General features: G+C 39.9%; 1 protein-coding gene across 1 annotated transcript in view; it reads left to right on the top strand.

The window, feature by feature from the left end:
* Window positions 1-12395, top strand: part of LOC111155848 (sulfotransferase 1C2-like) — a 32953-nt gene extending 20558 nt beyond the window's left edge. Inside the window, 3 exon segments of the mRNA XM_022516270.1 lie at window positions 12174-12205; window positions 12208-12234; window positions 12237-12395. Of these exon segments, the coding sequence (XP_022371978.1) occupies window positions 12174-12205; window positions 12208-12234; window positions 12237-12395 (218 nt within the window).
* The last annotated feature ends 5544 nt before the right edge of the window (window positions 12396-17939 follow it).

Raw genomic sequence — 17939 nt, 5'->3', positions numbered from 1 at the left:
TACTCATGAAAGAAATTAAGGAATACATGAAGAAATGGAAAAATGTTCCATGCTCATGGATTGGAAGAACAAATATTTGTGAAAATATCTATGCTACCTAAAGCAATCTACATGTTTAATGCATTTTTTTCAAAGAAAATGGAACAAATAATCCTAAAATTTATATGGAATCAGAAAAGGCCTCAAATAGCCAAAGGAATGTTGAAAAAGAAAGCCAAAGTCGGTGGCATCGCAATTCCAGACTTCAAGCTCTATTACAAAGCTGTCATCATCAAGACAGTATGGTACTGGCACAAAAATAGAGACATAGATCAGCGGAACAGAATAGAGAGCCCAGAACTAGACCTTCAACTCTATGGTCAACTACTCTTCGACAAAGCAGGAAAGAATGTCCAATGGAAAAAAGACAGTCCTTCAACAAATGGTGTTGGGAAAATTGGACAGCCACATGCAGAAAAATGAAACTGGACCATTTCCTTACACCACACACAACAATAGACTCAAAATGGGTGAAGGACCTCAATGTGAGAAAGGAATCCATCAAAATCCTTGAGGAGAACAGCAACCTCTTCGACCATAGCTGCAGCCACTTCTTTCTAGAAACATTGCCAAAGGCAAGGGAAGCAAGGGCAAAAAAGAACTATTGGGACTTCCTCAAGATCATAAGCTTTTGCACAGCAAAGGAAACAGTCAACAAAACTGAAAGACAAATATTGTCAGTTGACAAATTCTGTCAGTTGACAGAATGGGAGAAGATATTTGCAAATGACATATCAGATAAAGGGCTAATATCCAAAATCTATAAAGAACTTACCAAACTCAACACCCAAAGAACAAATAATCTAATCAAGAAATGGGCAGAGGGCATGAATAGACATTTCTGCAAAGAAGACATCCAGATGGCCAACAGACACATGAAAATATGCTCAACATCCTTCAGAATCACAGAAATACAATCAAAACCACAATGAGATACCACCTCACACCAGTCAGAATGACTAAAATTAACAAGACAGGAAATGACAGACACTGGAGAGGATTTGGGGAAAGGGGAACACTCCTACACTGTTGGTGGGAATGCAAGCTTGTGCAGCCACTCTGGAAAACAGCACAGAGGTTCCTCAAAAAGTTGAAAATAGAGCTACCCTATGACCCAGCAATCACACTACTGGGTATTTACCCTAAAGATACAAATGTAGTGATCCAAAGGGGCATGTGCACCCGAACGTTTATAGCAGCAATGTCCACAATAGCCAAACTATGGAAAGAACCTTGATGTCCATCAGCAGATGAATGGATAAAGAAAATGTGGTATCTATATACAATGGGATACTATGCGACCATCAAAAGAAATGAAATCTTGCCATTTGCAATGATGTGGATGAAACTAGCAGGTATTATGCTGAGTGAAATAAGTCAATCAGAGAAAGACAATTATCATATGATCTCCCTGATATGAGGAATTTAAGAGGCAAAGTGGGGGTTTGGGGGGTAGAGAAGGAAAGAGTGAAACAAAATGGGATTGGGAGGGAGACAAACCCTAAAAGACTCAATCTCACAAAACAAACTGAGTGTTTCCTGTGGGGGGGGGTATGGAGAGGGTGGTTGGGTTATGGACATTGGGGAGGGTATGTGCTATGGTGAGTGCTGTGAAGTGTGTAAACTGGTATCCCTGGGGCTGATAATACACTATATGCTAATTTAAAAAAAAATTTTTTAAGAAGATTAAGCAAAAAACTTCAACCAGAGGTTTCAAATACAGCTTAATCCAGAGACTCAAAAAAAAAAAAGTTCCTTCTCATGGTCCTTTTCTGTCTATCTCCTCCCTCAGATACAACCACCATTTTCATTTCTGTCAATATAGATTGATTTTGCCTGTTCTTGGACTTCATATAAATGAAATCATACAGTATGTACCTTCTTGTGTCTGGTCACTCAATGTAATATTTTGAGATTCCTTCATGGGGCTGTGTCTGTAGTTCATTCCTTTTCGTTTCTGTGCAGTAGTCCATCATGTGAATATTCCACAGGTGTGGCCAAGGCACCAGTGCGTTTGCATAAATTGTCTGCCCGAGCTAGGAGCCTACCCCCTGCACAGAGCACCCCAGGGCCCTTTTCAGAGCAGAGAGCTGCAGTGGGTGGGTATACACTGAACGGGAGGTGGAGTAACACAGGCATGTTGTTGGGTCACAGAAACTTTCAGAGTGACAACCTCGTCTTGATTTTTCTCTTCTAGGAACTGTGGGGGATTGGAAAAACCACTTCACTGTGGCTCAGAATGAGAGATTTGATGAAATCTATAGGCAAAAGATGAAAGGAACATCAATAAAGTTCTTGACAGAACTCTGAGCAACATGTTCATAGAAAGTGGATGACAAGAATGGGGAAACGATCTTCAGTTCTTCAGCCCAGCCCAAAGAATCTCTGAAAGCATTTCATAAAAGTATACAATTATGGCACCACTGTCTTTGTGATTATCAACAGTGTGTACCAGCTTTATTTTTTAGAAGGATCATGTTCAGTGCTTATTTTCTCAACCATTCTTTCCAAAGTAAGAAATAAAGTGGCTTAATAAACAAAATAAAATATAAGACTTGAATACTGCAAGGATTTTTTAAGTCTCCATTATTCTGGAAAGTGCATCCTACTTTTTTAGTCTGTAATATAAAACATCTTGGGCACAAGTATGCAAATATTAGGTTACATCTATATTGGTAATATGAAATCTCTGGTATCTGTCCCAGCCATTCAAAGAAAACTCCAAAAGTGCTAGGTTCTAAGGTTCCACCTGATTACTATGGAAGAGACTCCTTGAGGGCAGTCCTGACGCAGTCAGCCTTGAGAAAACATGTTCCAAATGCCATCCCCAGTGGTGAGGAAGAAAAGGGAAGCAGATGGAGGGGGATGTCAGAAGACAAAAACCTGATTAGGAGTCATAGTTCTTAATTACGGAAACAGAAAACAGAAAGTTCAAGGGTGTCCATTCAGGGGTCTGAGTTGTATCCTGGTAAAAACAGAAAACACAGACAGAGAAGCAACATCGACAAAGTTAGCTCAGGCATAGTTGTCAGACTTAGAGATAGTCTCCGCTGCAAAGTTGTGCCCTCTAGAGGCCTGCATTACCAAGCTATGTGCCCTTTTCATTGATTTCCCATATTTACCCTGCTGTAGCCCTGTTGCTCCATATCTATTTATAGATTTACTTGTCTATGTCCCCCCACTTGATCATAAATTCTTTAATATTTGGTTTCATGTCTTATTCAACATTTTATTCCCAGCATGTAATGCCGTGCATGGTACATAACAGGTGTCCAGCAAATACTTGGTAAATAAGCAAATGAATGCATAGATGAATAACTACAAGAAGGTGTGCACATTTCAGGTCACAAATTCCCCACTTTGAGTCCCAGCTGGTAGCATTCCAAAGCTGAGCAGTTTGCCTCAGGAGAACGCAATAAGAGGCTGAATAAAGCCAACTAAAATTCTGACTGCTTTTTATTATCACCCTCTTCTGACAGTTCTAGACAATGCCGACAATAAAATACCCTGGGGTAAAGGGGGAAGATCTCATATCAGCCCTAAATTCTATTTATTTTTATTTATATAGTTAATCTATTTTGAGATGGGGGCACAGAGGGAGAGGGACAGAGAGAATCCCAAGCAAGCTCCAAACCCAGCAAGGGGCCCCACATGGGGCTCAGTCTCATGACCCTGAGATCACGACCTGAGCTAAAATTAAGAGTCAGACGCCTAACCCACTGAGCCACCTAGGCTCCCCTATTAGCCCTAAATTCTAAACAATTATCTGGTTACTACCAAGTTTTAGTCATATCTATGTAACTTCATATTAGCACCTTTTTACTGTGTAAAAAAGTTGTCTACATCCCCACAGTTGGCAATTTTAGATTGTAAGTATTTTTTGCTGTTTGGTTTCCTGTCTATTTAACTCTGTTTGGAAGTTAATTCAAAGAACAGGCAGGCGTAGAGCCAGCCTCTGTAACTATCAAACAGATGCAGCCAGGCCTGCTTCCTTTCAGGGTAAGTTCGTTACAGTTTAGGATCCTTCAAGTTCACTTCAGATACAATTTGTGTCCCTGCTGTGTAGGAGTACCCCTGTGTTTAAACAGTAGTAGACTCAGAACAAGCAATGATAGCACAGTGATTGTAAGAACAAATAAGCAAAATCTGAATTTCTTCAATTCTGCCATTTTTTGTGACTGGAGTTTTGTATGTATTCAGAATTTAAAATAGTGAAATTTAAAGAAGTGGGAACTGCAAGGTATAAAATTTTTGTTTAGTAAATGCAAAGTTTTGTTGTTAGAGGAAATAGTTTGCTGATTTTGAGTAATATCTTTAAAATGGAAATTTACTCTCTTTAATTGTTGTTAACAGTTTTAAAACTCAAAAGTGAATCAAGAAAATGAAACATTACATCAGTGGTATGATTTAGTAACTGAACTGTATAGGAAATGTAGGTCATCTTCAGTCAGAACACTTCCTCCCACCAGAAGAATACTTATAGAAATTTTCAACGAAAGAAAACTATGGTAAAACTATGCAGAATTCCAATGAAGATTAATTTATACAGAAGAAGGGGGATGAGAAGAAAGGAAGGAAAAAGGAAAGATAAAAAGGAAAGAAAGAACAAAAAGAAAAGACAAATTACCTAACCCCAATGACCAGTTTAAATAGTTTCAGGCCCTTAATCCACTTACCAAGAAAGTTAGAATGCCACTCAGCCCATTCACAATGATAGGTATTCTTAGGTCTTCTGGTAAACCATTTCAAACTATCCCAGGAGTCAAGACACCAATATCTCCTGTTGTGCTTAGTCATGATGTAATAAATTAGAAATTACAGTGCCCCAGCTATAATCAGCAGCACTGCAAATGAAATCATATCCACTGCCCTCCCAAACTCTCTTTACAGTGAGACATTTGCTTCCCAGCAAGCTGGCAGATAAAACCACCCCCAACTCAGACAAGCTTGCATTCACATTGCTACAAGCTTCTATATTTCTGAACATCTCTAGTGAGATAACCTACATTGTCTAAAATGAAATATTCTGCTCTCTCTTTGGGTTTTTTTGTTTGTTTGTTTGTTTGTTTGTTTGTTTTAGACTACCATTTCCCATGAGGCACCTGGGTGGCTCAGTCGGTTAAGCATCTGCCTGCCTTCGGCTCAGATCATGGTCCCAGGGTCCTGGGATCAAGCCCTATGTCAGGCTCCCTTAGGGAGCCTGCTTCTCCCTCTCCCTCTGCTCCCCTGCTCCTGCTCTCTTGCTCACTCTCTCTATCTCAAATAAATAAATAAAATCTTAAAAAAAAAATAAAAGAATACCATTTCCCAATGGTCACAGAGCAGAAAGGCCAAATTCAGCACCCCAAAATGGATGATATACAGGGAATTTAGTTGACCAAAGCCATGTATGTCTTTTGGGATGAAATCCAGTACTTCCAGACTGGGTCTAATGATCTCATTGCCATTCATCCTAAAGCAGGTGTGCAAAATTGCTCAGGAAGATAGGAAGTCAAAGACCCAAGTCTTTTCACGTATATACCCTTATGTGTAACATAGGGTTAATACTCGTACATGTCACCTCCAATGTTCTGGTTATTCCCCTTGGCAGAGCAAGTGCCAGCTGAATAGTGCTAGGCAATATGCATCAAAACACAAAGTACAGGCACATATGCACACACACATACACATGCATGCACACACACAAAACATAGAGAGTCAGGCAGCAGTGTCAGCTGCCTCTGCCCAGGAGTGAGAGAAGTACATGTGGAAGTAAATTTTCCTAAACCTCTTCCCTAAACCTGACCCTGAGGATTCCCTCAACTCTGTTTCCTTATCATCTTATTTTATTTTAGATTTTTTCCTCATATCTTCTTCCTTCTTCCATTAGCTCCTGATTATGGAAGAGGCAGAGAAGAAATAAATCTATTTCCTAGTCAGTTGGTGGTGTGTATGAAGTAGTAAAAGTGAGCCTGCCCCACACACTTGAAAAAATGTTCTAATTCCTCTGGCTTTCATCTCCTTACATCCATAGTGAGGAAGTGGAAGAGAATGTTCTGAGATACTTGCATTCTTTGTTTTAATAAAAATTTACTGAATTTTACAGTATGCTATGCATGACTGGACACCTGAAGATGAGTAGAAAAATAGTCCTTACTCCCACATGTAAGAGAGGCTAAGATATGGATCAGGAGAAAGAGAAAGTCCTTCAGTCTCAGACTTTTCCACTTATAAGTTGTGACAAATTAATTAACCTCTCTGGGCCACCCATGTTACCCAGGTCCCTAGCTTGAGCATCTGGGAGGATGGTGGATTTAGTCTTCCTTGGGGAATTAAGAGGCACCCACAAAATATGTTAGTGGATATACGATCCAAAGAGATTGTTGGACTGGAGAAGTAAATAGAAGAGTCACCAGACCACAGCCAGGAAATGAAGCCATGAGAGAAGCTGCAATTGACCCTGAAGAGCATATTGATTGAGGAAAAGGCCATCCTGTGGAAGCAGAGTACATTGATCCATATTGATCCAAGCTCCCAGTTAAAGGGAAATGCAAAAAAAGCAAGGGCATTGAGAACCCTGGCAAGAGTAGCTGCAGGGATGAAGGCAGAAAGGAGGGACAGATTAAGAGAAAGAGAGGTAATGACGGGAATTTATGGCAGTGATGTGTGTTGAATGAAGAGAAGAAAGTGGAATCGGGCAGGCTGTTAGAGAAGAGTATCTCTCTGTGACCATAGCTCCCAGGACATGCAGGGGTAACCTAGTTAGTGCCAGAGTATTCTCCTTCATCCAGCAAATAAAACCATCTAAACAGAAACATCTTCAAATGAAATTTCTTAAACAGATATAAATAAAGTAAAATCAGTTCACAGATTTAGAAAAGGCCAATAGAATGCCTTCCCATGGGTCACTAAAGCTCATCTTCCAATTGATGCTGCCATCCATTTGGGGGAAAAAACTGTAAGGTAAGAAACAGGGAAAAAAAAGTGCTGTTTAATGAAAATTAGTCCATTTAATTTAAAAGATTCTGGATCTGTGAAAATTTAGTCTGAGCTTGTTCGCCTTTTGTAACAGCTAAGAAAAATGTCTTGCTAAACTATTAATTGTATAAACAAGATTTCAAAAAGAATGTTATAACCCAGTTACAATTTACAGGATTAAATGGTACTGAAGTACTCTTATATGTTCATTATTTCTACACAAATCAATGTCTCTATATACTGATAAACTGTGATGTGCTCAGTTAATGCCCTGCTGCTAATTGTAGAGAACACTTAGACTCTATTAAGTAAAATTGGTTAAGAACCCTTCTTAAAAAGATTGATTAATGGTTATCCTAACTCATCAAATGTAATTTAATGTAACACTTCATTATTGTTTTGAAGTAATTCTGAAATTTAGCTTGTCCTTTAACTTGTATGTCTTCCCTTTCCACTTGTTCAAATTTATGTGTTATTCCAAGTTGTTATCAGGTCCCTTAAAGGAGCCCCAGGAATGGCCTTGGGTACCATGTTGCTGGCTACTTATACCCCATAACATATCATAGTTTGCAATGGAATTTAAAACCCCTTGACCACTGGGCCAATAGGCAGCTCTGAGATCCCAGGGCAATGTCAATTCACAGCATTCAGGGTATGTGAGGGGTTGGGATAATTGGACAATAGACATTAAGGAGGGTACTTGATGTAATGAGCACTGGGTTTTATATACAACTGGTGAATCACTAAATTCTACCCCAAAATTAATAATATACTATATGTTAACTAACTTGAATTAAACTAAAACCAAAAAAAATTTCACAACATTCAAGAATCTGAATCCCAGGGGCACCTGGGTAGCTCAGTAGGTTAAGCCTCTGCCTTCAGCTCAGGTCATGATCTCAGGGTCCTGGGATCGAGCCCTGCATAGTTGGGCTCTCTGATCAGCAGGAAGCTTGCTTCCCCACCCCCCCACTCTCTGCCTGCTGCTCTACCTACTTGTGATCTCTCTCTCTCTCTCTGTGTCAAACAAATAAATAAAAATCTTTAAAATTAAAAAAATTTAAAAAAATAAATAAAGGAATCTGAGTCCCAGTAGCTTCCATGGCCCTTAGAAATCCTTCCATGGTCTATAGAGAAACTAGCCCTTAGAAAGGGTGATTAAATAGAAATAACCAACTGCTGTGCCTCAGATATTTTAAAAACCAATATCTCCTGTCTGAATTGGAATCCATCCCTTCTTTCCAGCTCAGTCACCGTCACTTCCAATTACTCTGCTTTTTTTTTTTTTTAAGATTACTTATTTATTTGTCAGAGAGAGAGAGCACGGGCAGGGCGAGTGGGAGAGGGGAAAGCAGGCTCCCCATTGAGCAGGAGCCCAATGCAGCACTCAGTACCAGGACTCCAGATTCATGACCTATGCTGAAGGCACATGCTTAACCAACTGAGCCACGCAGGAGTCCCGCAGTTACTCTGCTTCTTAATTGTTGTCTTCAACTTGTAAATGCCCAGGTCTGAGTCCACTCACCTTTCATTTTCTCCCTTTTGAGCTGCAGACTTGCTAGGAAAAAAAATGTGTAAGAATGCTACAGAAATCACGCAAACTCCGGTGTCTCTCCTCAGCCAGAACGTCACTGCCTCCCCAGGGCCTTCTGTCTCTATGTTAAACTTTCTCCTGACTTCTCAAAGCCCCCCAAGTTTCCTAGTGACAATCTGGATCTCCCCTCTGGCTTCTGGGACAGATAAGACCCTATTCCTACCCAAGGCTGAACATGCCATCTGTGTTTCAGATCACACTCACCCATCACTTCTTTGGTGTCCTGTCAGTGATCCCGTTTCTCATATCTCTCTTGGGAGGAAGGGTGTCTCCAAGGAGCTTTCAAAAATTCTCCCATTTTTACAAAACACAGTGTACTCAATTATTAGAAAAATTGTTTATTCCTTGACTTCCTTATTAGAATTTAAGTGCCCTCAGGGCAGGGATCATGTCTGTTTTATTCAGTATTATATACCCAGTGTCTAACAGGTGCTAGATAAGTATTTGATGAATGAATAAATGAATGTAGGAACTTAAGAGAGGAGGAACCAATCAAGAAGGGAGTGATCGATAGTGGCCAACTTATAGAGAGGACAAGAGAAATGAAAGAAAAAAGTTTCCTTTGAGTTTAGCAAGGAGATGGGCATCACTCATTCTGGAAGTCCCCAGAAATTCACAGTGAGTCAGTGCTAGGAGCCTAGTTCACTCTTGTAGGGCAGCTTGTGATGTGCCTGGCCTCAGGCCAGTGCTGGAGGAGCTGATGAGAGCATCACAGCTAGTAAAGGGCTGGAGCTGAAGCAGGGCAGTTTTTGTTTTTGTTTTTGTTTTTGTTTAGATTTTATTTATTTGATAGAGATTACAAGTATGCAGAGAGGCAGGCAGAGAGAGGAGGAAGCAGGCTCCCCGCTGAGCAGAGAGCCTGATGCAGGGCTCGATCCCAGGACCCTGAGACCATGACCTGAGCCGAAGGCAGAGGCTTAACCCACTGAGCCACCCAGGTGCCCTGTTTTGTTTTTTTTTTTAAACAATTTTTTGGTTTTTTTTAAACAGCCAGAACAGAGAGTCTTTATTTCTTCCTCCACACAGAACCACTGCAATTAAAGCTGTTGTGACTGGAAAACTAAAAACACGATGAGGAAATTAGAGACATTTAAGCACCTACCTTCTACGCATGTACATTTTTTAAAGGAAATTTTAAATGTAAATGATTAGGATTGCTTTCAAAATACATAAAAATAAAGAGATTAAAATGAGTCTAAACACGAAAAAGTGTGATCAGGCTCAGGCGGTTCTCCCCCAGCTCTGTCGGCAGCCCAGGGACAGGCACCGCAGCGTCGTCAGGGCGGGACTGAGGGACAGTCCTCAGTCCCTCCGCCCACCCCGCAGCAGGTACGTGCTGTGCACCTACTATGTGCGGGGCATCATAATATGCCCAGTATGCCCTGAGCATAAGCTCCACACCAGAAAGAGAATCTGCAACTTTAGCCACAAAGATGGCCAGAACTTGCTAAGACTTCTTAAATTTTTGTGATTTTTACATTGTTTTAATGATGTCCCACAACTACTTTCCCACAGTGAATAGCAAAAAAAACTCTCAAATAAAAAGTGTCCATGTGCTTAGCTTCAGGTCATGCGAAAGGGGCATGCTAATGATTCGGTCATCCTAGACAGGCAGTCTAGTGCAGCAAGCTCTTGAACCCACTGCAGGTGTTTGAGCTCTGGCTGTTTCAACTACTGGATGTGCAGCCTTGTGCTAGTCGACTACCTCACCTTTAGTTTCTTCATCTGGAAAATGGACTCAGTAACCATACCAGCTGTGACACTATGATTTTTGATAAGAAATATATATTTGGGGCGCCTGGGTGGCTCAGTTGGTTAAGCGACTGCCTTCAGCTCAGGTCATGATCCTGGAGTCCTGGGATCGAGTCCCGCATCAGGCTCCCAGCTCCACGGGGAGTCTGCTTCTCCCTCTGACCTTCTCCTCGCTCATGCTCTCTCTCACTGTCTCTCTCTTCTCTCAAATAAATAAATAAAATGTTTAAAAAAATTATAAAAAAAAAAAAAAAAAAAAGAAATATATATTTGTTCTTTGTCTCATTCATGGCAGAGAGGTCCTAAAACCCTGAAATTCCCTAGGTGATAAGGGCAGCACAAATGTTTTTGTTACGTTAATGAAGTGACTTTTGGAAAGTTTCTAAGTTATCTAGGAAGGGAAGCTGGTTACCAGGGAACTAACCATGTGATTGGAAGGTTGGAAATCCCTGACCTCTGGGGGTGGGAGAGGGTTTGGAAGTTGAGTCCAACCAATGATTTAATCAATCATGCCTATGTAATTAAGCATACATAAAAACCCAAAAGGACTGGGTTAAAGAGCTGACAAGTTGGTGAACTTGTGGAGATATAGTGAGAGTGGCAGACGCAGAAAGCATGGAAGCTCCTTCCCACATACTTTGCCCTACATATCTCTTCTCTCTGGCTGTTCCTGAGTTTCTTTTACATGAACTGATAATCTAGTAAGGAAAATGTTTTTCTGAGTTCTGTGAGCCACTCTAGCAAATTAATTGAACCCAAGGAGGAAGGAGGTCATGGGAACTTCTGATCTATAGCCAATAGGCCTGGGTAACAACCTGAACTTGGAACTGATAGCTCAGGTAGGGGTTAGTGAGGGTAGTCTTGTGGAATTGAGTCCTTAGCCTGTGGAATCACTGTCTCCATTTAGATAGTGTCAGAATTGATTTGAATTGTAGGACACCCTGCTGGTGCTGGAGAATTACCTGGAAAAAAACACTCATGAATTGGTGTCAGACTCTTACTTATCTCATAAAATTTGAGGAATAGATGAGCTGAGCATAGAAAGCCCCTGGAAGAGTCTCCAGCTAGCCGGCTGGTAAGCACTCAGTAAGCTTTGTGGGTTTTTATTGTTGTTGTTATTGTTGTTTTGCTGTAATTAGTATCAGTAGTTGGGAGAATAATATTAGTACTACCAACACAGAGAGTTAATTTGGGCAATGTCAGTTCTCAAAAAGAAATGAAAAAGGTTGAATCTTTGGATGCTCTGACAGAGAAAATGGAAGTGAAGAGACCTAGGCTTGAGTAAGAGCCTTAGAAATTTGTCAGATGATTCAGCATTAGCCTGAAACAAATGGAATATTATTCTATTCCCTGAACAAGGAAGAAAAACATTAAATTTGCACAAACCAGGAAGAAGAGTATTTGAAATATTTCCTAAGCCAAATTGCTCCCCGTATTCTGCTAGAGACCTTATGCATTTATTTGCTCCCTGGGGGAACATTCTTTTATTTGCAAACAAGTGATGACACAACAGAATTTTCTTTCTCTCACCCCTGATTCATGCACCATCAAGATAACCTATGAGTAAGGAAGGGCAAGGAGAGCACGGTGTCCTGCTATTACTTACACATCCCTGCAGGCCCTTAACATGGAAACAGTACTCTCAAGGATCTGTGAATGGGGAGAGTGGCTCTCATAGGGTCCTATGAAGTCTTAGCAATGTCTACTCTACAGTGAGAAGAAAGGAGACAAAAACAATCCAGCTCTGAAGCCAACTTCACTAAGTGCTTCCCCTTGACACCTCAGCCCCAGCCTAGGGAGCCCACTCTCATGTTTTCTTTTTTTCTTTCAGTGTGCAGGGGTTCCTGGTATGACCAGGTAAAAATGGAAGCTGGAAAGAGAAAGACCAAGTATGCATCTAATCCTCTACTTCTACAAGAAAATGAAAAAGAGGAGGCGATGCACCTCCCCATTCACTACATACACATTAGCAAAGCAAGCAAACTACAACGATAGAATATGCACACACACACTGCCTTGTGCTATGCTGCAGGAACCAGACATGGATACCTAGACCTTTAGGGCTGGATCAGCTGGTTGAACCATGGTAGCCTTTGGAAGTCCAAAATTGTTTTAAGAGGTTCCTGAAGGCAAGAATTATGCAACTGACTTCTACAGCTGTCTTGGTTCTCAAATTGTCTGTATTCTCACTTTGTTCTCAGAGATAATTTGCTTCTAGCTTTATCAGATCCATGTAAAGCTATTACCTTGAAGTACCCACCAATCACATAAAACATTTTTTTCTCCTACTAGTGCTCTATTTGGCTCAAAAAACATTGAATAACTTGTTCAACTCCCTGGGAAAATGTTCTGCAATCTTTACTGCAAACAAATATTGCCTAATACTTGGGTAATCCATACTTGGATTATAAAAATACCTAAGTGGATGATTTCACTGCTTTATTTCCTCCAATTTCAAAAATTCAGAAATAAAAGTCATCTTCCTGTACATGTCATATTATTCATAGTATTCATGCTCCATAGAAACTAAAATAAATATGTAAAGACATACTCATAAGCTAAGAGAATATTCTAGATAAAATATTAATGAAATATCTTTCTGATGAAGGGGTATCTAGTACAAAATCGAGGATAAAGAAAATTTTGTGTTTAAGAGAAAAAGATGGGAATGGGGAAGGTCAGAGCAGGAGCTGTTTAGTGAGTGAAACCACAAGGAAAAGAATTTAGGTTTATGTCTGGGGCAGGAGTTTGGGATGGGGTAATAGAATAGGGACCCAGGCCCACCAGAGTAAGGGGAAAGCTCTAGATAATGTTCAGTCCTTTACTGGAAGACATCATATGTTTCTGACAGGGAAGCTACAAGGTCGTTGAATGGTAAGAAAAGCAGAAGAAACACAGAGAGAAAGAAATCAAGATAATATAATGCCCCTGAATTTCAAGATGAAGAACATCTCATGTTCTTCAGGTGACCAAGACCAATAAGATCATAAATACCGAGATGGGATGAATTGAGAGAACTTCCAGATTTTGTTTCCTTGCCTTTTTTTTCTCTTACCAAAAATCCCCTAATGACTACTTGTTGCCCCCACACAGAACTAGGAACATGAAAAGAAAATAGCACTTTTGGGGAAGAAGCTAGAAGGATTGTTCAGCACACTTCATTTGCAGACATAAAGACAAACCCGATGACCAGCTACACAACCTTGCCTTGTATAGTTGTCAACCAGTCTATCTCCCCATTAATGACAGATGATACTTTCCAGCCATCATGAAGTTCTTCAAGAACAATAAAATTGCATAGCTAATATTCTGGAAAGGAATATGCTTATTACACTTTTAACTGTCACTAGGCTGCCAATAATTCTGAGGTTTCCTCAAACTATTATTTGAAAGAAAATAGATTGTGATATGTATTTAGAATAGAAATTAGTACTTTTTAGTTATGTCTAAAATTTTACTTCAAAGAGAAAGCGTTCAGAATAGACTTTCCACCTAGTCTCTCAAGTATGACTTCATTGTCTCTCAGGGATGATGGGAGATTGGAAGAATTACTTCAAAGTGCACAGAATGAGAGGTCCAGTGAAAACTGAGAGGGAAAAATGGCTGGCACTTCTCCAACCTTCCACATAGAACTCTGCAGAAAGGGAGACAAAATCTAGAATACTCAGAGGAAATGTTATTACCTTATCTCGTGTTTATTTTCCTTATCATTGCTTTTCCTTTAGAAATGACTTTCTGAACTTTCTCAAATTGTTCAGGCAAGAACTAGAACTTATGTACATTTTTTTTCCCTTTCTGCATGCACCTAGAATATGAAACCATTATATTAACTAAAGAGCCGGTCTTGCAGGTCTTCAAGCACCTGAGTGTAACAGCACCTGAGGAACTTAAGAGACTGGTGGTTATGTCCCTAAAGCAATGTACAAAGTTCCTGAGGCCTGCTGGCCAAGTCTTCCTTCACCTGGCCCTGACCTTCCCAGTAGGAGTATCTTCTCTAGTGGGCCCCTGTATCTTGAGAATTCCACAGTGGCTTTGCTAAAACTCTTGGACCCAAACCACAAGCTAAGACATTTCTCACCTGGTCTTTCTTTTATCCCTCCCTCTCCTCCACAGGGTTTGGTCCTGCACCATGCACTGACAGCCCCCCCACATTTTTCCTACACAGGCATTGGCCCCAGTAAATCTCTTGTATGCCAAGGGTCCACTTCTCACTGAAAAAGAGAACATGACTCTTCCTTTGTTAGAGCGACCTGTACTATTAAATTCAGATGTGCAAGTAAATATATTGGTTGAGTCATTTGAAACTGGACACACACACACACACACACACACACACACACACACACACACACAAGCAAGAAAAAAACACTCGAGTGTCCCAAAGGCAGCAACTTCAGGATGACTGAAATTACTAACACTGAGAAGCTGGGAGATGGGGCACCTGGAGAGGAAATTCCAACCTTTGGGGAAGAAGCACTGCTGGACCTAGCTCCTGTCCCTGAAGAGACCACAGTAAGGATGTTTGCATTAGTGAGTGAGGTTGCACAACCTGCACATGGAGGGCAGCTCTGGCTGCAGGGGGAAATGCCACACTGGAGGAAGCAGCAGCTCAGCTCGGGGTCCTGCTCACAGAGGAAGCAAATCCAGGTTCTCCTTCTTGTCTCTCAGGCTCCCTATTGCAGAGACTCAGAGGGGCCAGCCAGCCAACAGAAACCTGGACTGATTGTTCCAGCCCCTGGATCTCAAAAAAATACCATAGACTGGTAGACTCAGACTCTCATAGGCAAAAATTTAAAAGCTGGGCCAGCCAATATCTGACTTTTTTAAATCTCAGAAATGGCAATTTGGTTGGTTCAAACTAATACATATACCTCATATAAAAAAAATGAACTGGGAAAATATCTACTTATCTAAAGAAAACGAAGCAATCAGCTATGATATAGTATATAGCACACTCTTCCTTCTTTTCCACCTCTGCTCTGGGATTCCAGGTGAAAGGTCTTCTCTGCCTAAGCTCCCACAGCACCTGTAGCAGCAGCAGCAGCAGTTAAGAAACAAATGTTGAGAAATTACTGTTTCCTGAATGGCATGTTTAATGGTTTGCTTGAAATTTGTGATTAATGTCAGTGCCCAATGTGTGAAAGGAAACATACTACAAAAATAGATGAAAAGTATGGACTCTAAAATCCCTTTAAGGTATAGAAGAATCCCCTTGCTTGGGCTGTCAATCTTGAGGCTGGGCAATTCTAGGAGAGGTGATATCTGGATAAGCCTGACTCTCCAATAGAATGACACTGAGTGACCTGAGGACAATACTGGATTCACTCCAAAGTGAGTGAAACTTACAATCCAACTAGGCAGCTACCCACCTGTGCCAGCAACTAAGTGACAGAAACAAAAGGCTGCCATTCCTCCCACTCCACCAGAAAGAATCTCAGAGTTAGAACCTCTTGGAAGTCATTCAGACAGGTGGTCAGGTGGTCTTTTTGAGGTCATTAATCTGTGTACTTATCTGTGCACAGAGAAACTGTTGGGCAGTTTCTACTTGAGTTAAATATATCTATGACTCAGCAGTTCAGATCCTAGACATATACCCAAGAAAAATGAGGCACATACATTTGTGTGTAAACACACACACATAATCGTACAAAAATCTCATAAAAGTTTTATTCATAATCACCAAAAACTTAAATCAACCCATATGTCTATCAAATGAAGAGTAGATAAACAAAGAGTAGTATAATACAGTACACAGCAATAGAAATAAATGAATTGCTGGGGGACCTATCCGGCTCAGTTGGTAGAGTGTGCAACTCTTGTCCTTGGGGTTGTGACTTTGAACCCTTCATTGAGTGGAAAGATTACTTAAAAGTAAAAAGTCTTGACTCCACACTAGGCATGGAAACTACTTTAAAAAATTATATTAAGTCAAATTAAATAAATAAAATAATTAAAAAATTAAAAGTCTTTTTAAAAATAAAAGAAATGAACTACACTGACACTTAGAATCATATCACTGAATTTCAGAAACACTGTTGAAAGAATAATGCCAGACAGGAAAGAGTACACAATGTACGATATCAGTACCAGAAGGCTAAAGCAATACCTCACTTGTCCTGATGAGTGTGTTGTATTGCATAGCATTGTTGAACCACTATATTGCACAACTCAAACTAATAGAACACTATATGTTAATTAGCTGGAATTAAAGTAAAAACTTCTTTAAAAAGCAAAAGCAATAAGCAATACCTGTCAAATCACTGTACTACACATTTGAAACTAATATATTACTGTATGTCAACCATACTTCAATTTTTTAAATAAATTATTGACCATTAAAAATAACATTTTACAATAACCAAGATATGGAGGCAACCCAAGTATCCATGTGTCCATTGAAGATCAGTGGATAAAGAACATGTGGTGTGTGTCTATATATATAGACACACACATATATACATATGTACATGTGTGTGTATATATACATACATATGTATATATATACATAAATATTATTCAACCATAAAAAAGAACAAAATCTTGCCATTTGTAATAACATGGTTGGAGCTAGAGTACATTATGCTAAGTGAAATAAGTCAGTCAGAGAAAGACAAATACTATAAGATTTCACTTATTGTCAAATTCAAGAAACAAAACAAATGGAAAAAATAAACAAAAAATAAAGACACAAACCAAAAAACAGACTTTTAAGTCTTATATTTAAGTATAAAGAATAGACTGGTGGTTGGGGGGGAGGGTGAAATGGGTGAAGGGTTTTAAGAGTGCACTTATCCTGATGAACACTAAGAAATATATAGAATTGTTCAATCATATTGTACATCTAAAATTAATATGACTCTGTATGTTAATTATATTTGAATTTTAAAAATAAACAATATTTATGTGTGGTGATCAAAGTCAAAGTAGTGCTCTCCTTGGCCATGGGTTGCTGGTAAGGCACTGACTGGAAAGAAGCAGGAGGGAACTCTCTGAGGTGATGGGTTACATGGGTGTATGTAAAAATAAAAATTCATCAAGATGTAACTTAACTTTATACATTTTACTATATATTATGCTTTGATTTTTCAAAAATTCTATCTGGTAATAGTCATCAAATATTAGTCTAACCTCGCACTTACAAAAAAAAAAAAAAGAAAAAAAGACAGAACCCTGAGAATTAAGTAATTCTAATTCAGCCTTGGAAATTGGGATGGAATTCCAAACTGAACTGTCCCAGCTGGCAACATCAACATATGCCTTTAAAATCAAGGCATGTTAACAGAAGCTCCATTCTGCTCAGTCTTGGGAAGGTGTTTCTCCAAATCTCCATGGATGACCCAACCCAGAAGAAAGAATTACTAAATCTGGGTGAAGAGAGGGAGAAAGGAAGGGTAGTTCCTGGAGACTTGCTCCAGATACTCCTTCAGTGACAGCTCTCAATTTCCCATTTTTGTGGGAACCAGGAAATCACCTCCTGGATTTGGGCAAGCCCCTTGGCAGACCTATCTTCCCATGTTTTTCCTCCCGGCAGCATCAAGGAAGTGTCGAGGAGGCTATTCTGGCACAACATTAAGGATTTTGTTCCAGTGTCACTGAG

The sequence above is a fragment of the Enhydra lutris genome, unplaced genomic scaffold, assembly GCF_002288905.1.
Source record: "Enhydra lutris kenyoni isolate GAN:26980312 unplaced genomic scaffold, ASM228890v2 scaffoldscaffold44, whole genome shotgun sequence".
NCBI classification, from domain to species: Eukaryota; Metazoa; Chordata; class Mammalia; order Carnivora; family Mustelidae; genus Enhydra; species Enhydra lutris.
Note: the sequence above shows the minus strand (reverse complement) of the source record. Positions and strands in the feature narration are given on the sequence as shown.